At 54.0% G+C, this 3229-nt stretch overlaps 1 protein-coding gene across 1 annotated transcript in view; it reads right to left on the minus strand.

Annotated features, from left to right (window-relative positions):
- Positions 1-1842, minus strand: part of CONPUDRAFT_140168 (general APC amino acid permease) — an 8397-nt gene extending 6555 nt beyond the window's left edge. The window contains exons 1-9 of the mRNA XM_007776463.1: positions 1602-1842; positions 1536-1542; positions 1365-1477; positions 1215-1314; positions 1150-1158; positions 1076-1087; positions 960-1022; positions 792-903; positions 407-686 (exon numbers count right to left, since the gene is read on the minus strand). Of these exons, the coding sequence (XP_007774653.1) occupies positions 407-686; positions 792-903; positions 960-1022; positions 1076-1087; positions 1150-1158; positions 1215-1314; positions 1365-1477; positions 1536-1542; positions 1602-1768 (863 nt within the window). The 5' untranslated portion in view covers positions 1769-1842. The remainder of the gene's footprint in view (positions 1-406; positions 687-791; positions 904-959; positions 1023-1075; positions 1088-1149; positions 1159-1214; positions 1315-1364; positions 1478-1535; positions 1543-1601) is intronic.
- Between the last annotated feature and the right edge of the window lie 1387 nt (positions 1843-3229).

Genomic DNA, 3229 nt, shown 5'->3' on the forward strand with positions numbered 1-3229 from the left:
AGATGACACCAAGGGCAGTAAGGGACACCGTCGATCTCATAGGGCTCGTCCGACGAGCTAAAGTGGCTGCTACTCGACGTAGATGGGCCGCCTGAGGTAGACGGATGGCCCGATGTAGATGGGCAGCTCGACGTAGACGGAGAGCCCGAGGTAGTTGGACAGCCCGAGGTAGTAGAATGGCCGCCTGGGCACATGTTTGCTGCGACGAGGGGAATAAAGAAAATAGAGAAAGCGAGGGAGCGAGACGAAGAGGGATTCTGGGGAGATAACGCTTTTTATTGGGGACGATAATCTACTACAGAAGGAATTCTACAGCCCTAATGGCGAAGGAATACTTATCTGTGGCTCACTGGCCCAGGGGCGACGCGCCAGTCGCGTCGAGATCGTGGGAGTTTGGTTTTGGCACCGCCACTGCCGCCGCGCCGCCACGCCGCCGCGGCGGCAAATGCCGCCTTTCCCATTTCCCGGGCGTTCTCCAAGCTCCATGCCCTGGAACGAGAATGCAGCCTGGACCAAAACCGACAAGATGCCAAGGAACCGATCCAGACCGATATTGTTGGGCTCGAGACCAGCGCCAGCCAGGACACCGGGGTTCCTCCAGTACTGGAAGCCGATTCTATGGTGGTCCGGCCCGCCGCCAACATCGATGATCAAACTGAGAATGATCAGGCCCGTTATCATGATCACTGCATAATTCAGATAATTTCAAGTTAGTTTCGTTGGTAGTGAGGGGGAACAAGGGGTGCGAAGGCATGGTGCGAAATGGAGAATGGGGTGAGGTCGCAACGCACGTTTAATTATGGAGAACACGAATTCGGCCTCTCCGAAGGCGCGGGCGCCAAAGATGTTGATAAGGCAGACGAAAACGATAATGACCGCGGTGTAGATTGCACCGTGGTTCACCTGTAGTCACGTTGAGCATGAGTACTTAGAGCACTGCGATGGACTCTCTCGCTTACATCCCACAGGGTGATAAGCAGGGAAGCACCGGAAATTTCCACGGGGACAGTCATAGCGTTTGTCTAACGGTCGAGCATTATTGAGCGTTTCGGTAGGAAAGCATGGGAATACACACATAGAAGTAATTCTTTCGCGGTGCGAAAACATGCTTGAGCTAACGTAACTTTTGATCGGAGTGAAGGAACATACCCAACCAACCTAGAGACCAGTGAAGCGTCAGCGATGTCGTCACAGGAAATCAATGGTGGGCTTACAGCGAAACCAAAAGCAGGGTCCACCCAGCGAGCAGCATAGTGAGGGAAAGTACCGGATATGGGAGCCCAGCAGGTCATCTCTCCTATAGAACAGAGGGACCTTGCGAGGTCGTTGAGCTAACGACTCATGAGATGGTGAAGACGACTTACGAGTACGCGACTGTGCCGACGAGAGCGTAGGCGATAAGAGCGCCGACAGGGCCAGAGCCGCTGATAGCCTCTCCCGAACCAAGAAAGAGACCAGTACCGAGGGTGCCAGCAATCTACGAGATGCTATGTCAACGACCCATAGGTTCGCCGAAGAAAACTAGTAAAACATACAGCAATCCTATGTTCAAGGGACGGTCAAAAAGGGGCAGCAGCGCACCAAAAACACGAAAGACACACATCTGAACATGGCGCTGCTTCAGCTGCCTACGAACATAATCTAGCTCCGAGACATCGAAATGGTTATCGTCGTCCGCGGGGGCGACGTAGACGTCGGCCTTTCCGTGCTCAAGGGTCGGCAGATCCTTGTGCGAACCGATGCTATCCGCTTTCTCGTATGCGCTCATCGTCACCTTAGAGCTCGAGTCCGTGTCCAAGGGGAGGGGCTAAGGACGGACGAATGGGGGAAGCGAAGGAAGACGCCAGAAGGAGGGGCGTGGGTGAGAAGAACGAGGGGTCTGGCAGGAAAGGCGCACGCGTTGATCAAATATATGTATGTTTCCGGAAGGTCGGTCTGTCAGAGGCAGACCAGGGCAGACCGCTGCGACGCAGGTTCAGGATAACCGCCCTGCCCTTTCCTCCCCCTTGTTCAAAAGTGAAGTAATGACGCCGGTGCCTGGGTAACGTATGATTGTGTGGATGTTAACGTGGTTTCTGGCGAGATAAGGGAAACTGCTTGACATGGCATGCCAAAAGGTCTGCCATAGTCGAAAGCGCTGCCGTTTTAGGAGCAATTTCAACGCCCAGGCGTATGCACTTCCGGGCGCGGCATAGGGGTCGATGAAGGAGGTCTCGGGGCACTGCCGAAAGCTAGGCCAGAACGGACGTTATCGGTTAAACGATGCTCCGGACTCGAGCTTCGTTGAACTTTGCAGCCCATCGAAGGCGGTATCTGATTCGCGAGGACCAAGCGGTTTCGCCCGTCTTCCGCTACTGTACACTGAGCTCAACAGGAGATTTTGGTCGTGTGGCATGCAAACTCAAAAAAAAAAAGATCGAAAGTTTTGCGTATGAACGTGCCTATATTTGGGAAGATGACTGTCAGAACATTGATAAGATCACCGCATAGATGTTGTGATGGCGATACCTTGGCACGGTTTCTTTTCACGTGGCGTGGGTTCGTCTTAGAGTCTTACTGTGATCGATAATGAGATATTCGCCTCCGCCCTCCCCGCGACGGACTGGCGCCTGCATCATGCGACGCGTATATCTGGGCTGAGCAAAGCGACCTTTTGCCACCTACATCCAGTATGCAAAGGCGGGCCTTAGCAGGAGCTGGCTGTCCAGGCCAGGGGCGCAATGACTAGGGGAGCAGTAGCGCTAAATGCGAGGCACACGATTCGCGGGTGATGAACTCCTCAGAGGCATCGTCGCCTAGTACGGTGACATGTTGACGGGTTTCAAGAGGGCGCGAGGGCCTGCGAGGGCTTCAGATTGGCTTCAGACCTCGCGAGACAGTGTGGAGAGGACAGATAAGGGACCGCGAATCTGCGATAGTGGTAGTGAAAGCGGCACTTCGGAAGTTGTTCATAATAAACCTGCAATCACTCCAGTGCCTGGTCAATCTGTGTCCCGTCGTGACATATGATATCCGGGTACGGTGTCACAGGGTGTCTCGGAGCGGACACGGATACATTCCAGACTCCACCTTCTGACAGATGCCCTCTGAATCTCAGATGCTCAGTGATGAGAACAAAATGGTCGACATATGCGGGTGTTCTTGTTGCAACGTTGAAGGTCAGGGGACCGTCGATATTGCTTTCGGGCTGCTACATCTGCTGAGTTTGCATCGTAGCCAAAAGGCTGCG

This window comes from Coniophora puteana, assembly GCF_000271625.1.
Source record: "Coniophora puteana RWD-64-598 SS2 unplaced genomic scaffold CONPUscaffold_17, whole genome shotgun sequence".
Lineage (NCBI taxonomy): Eukaryota > Fungi > Basidiomycota > Agaricomycetes > Boletales > Coniophoraceae > Coniophora > Coniophora puteana.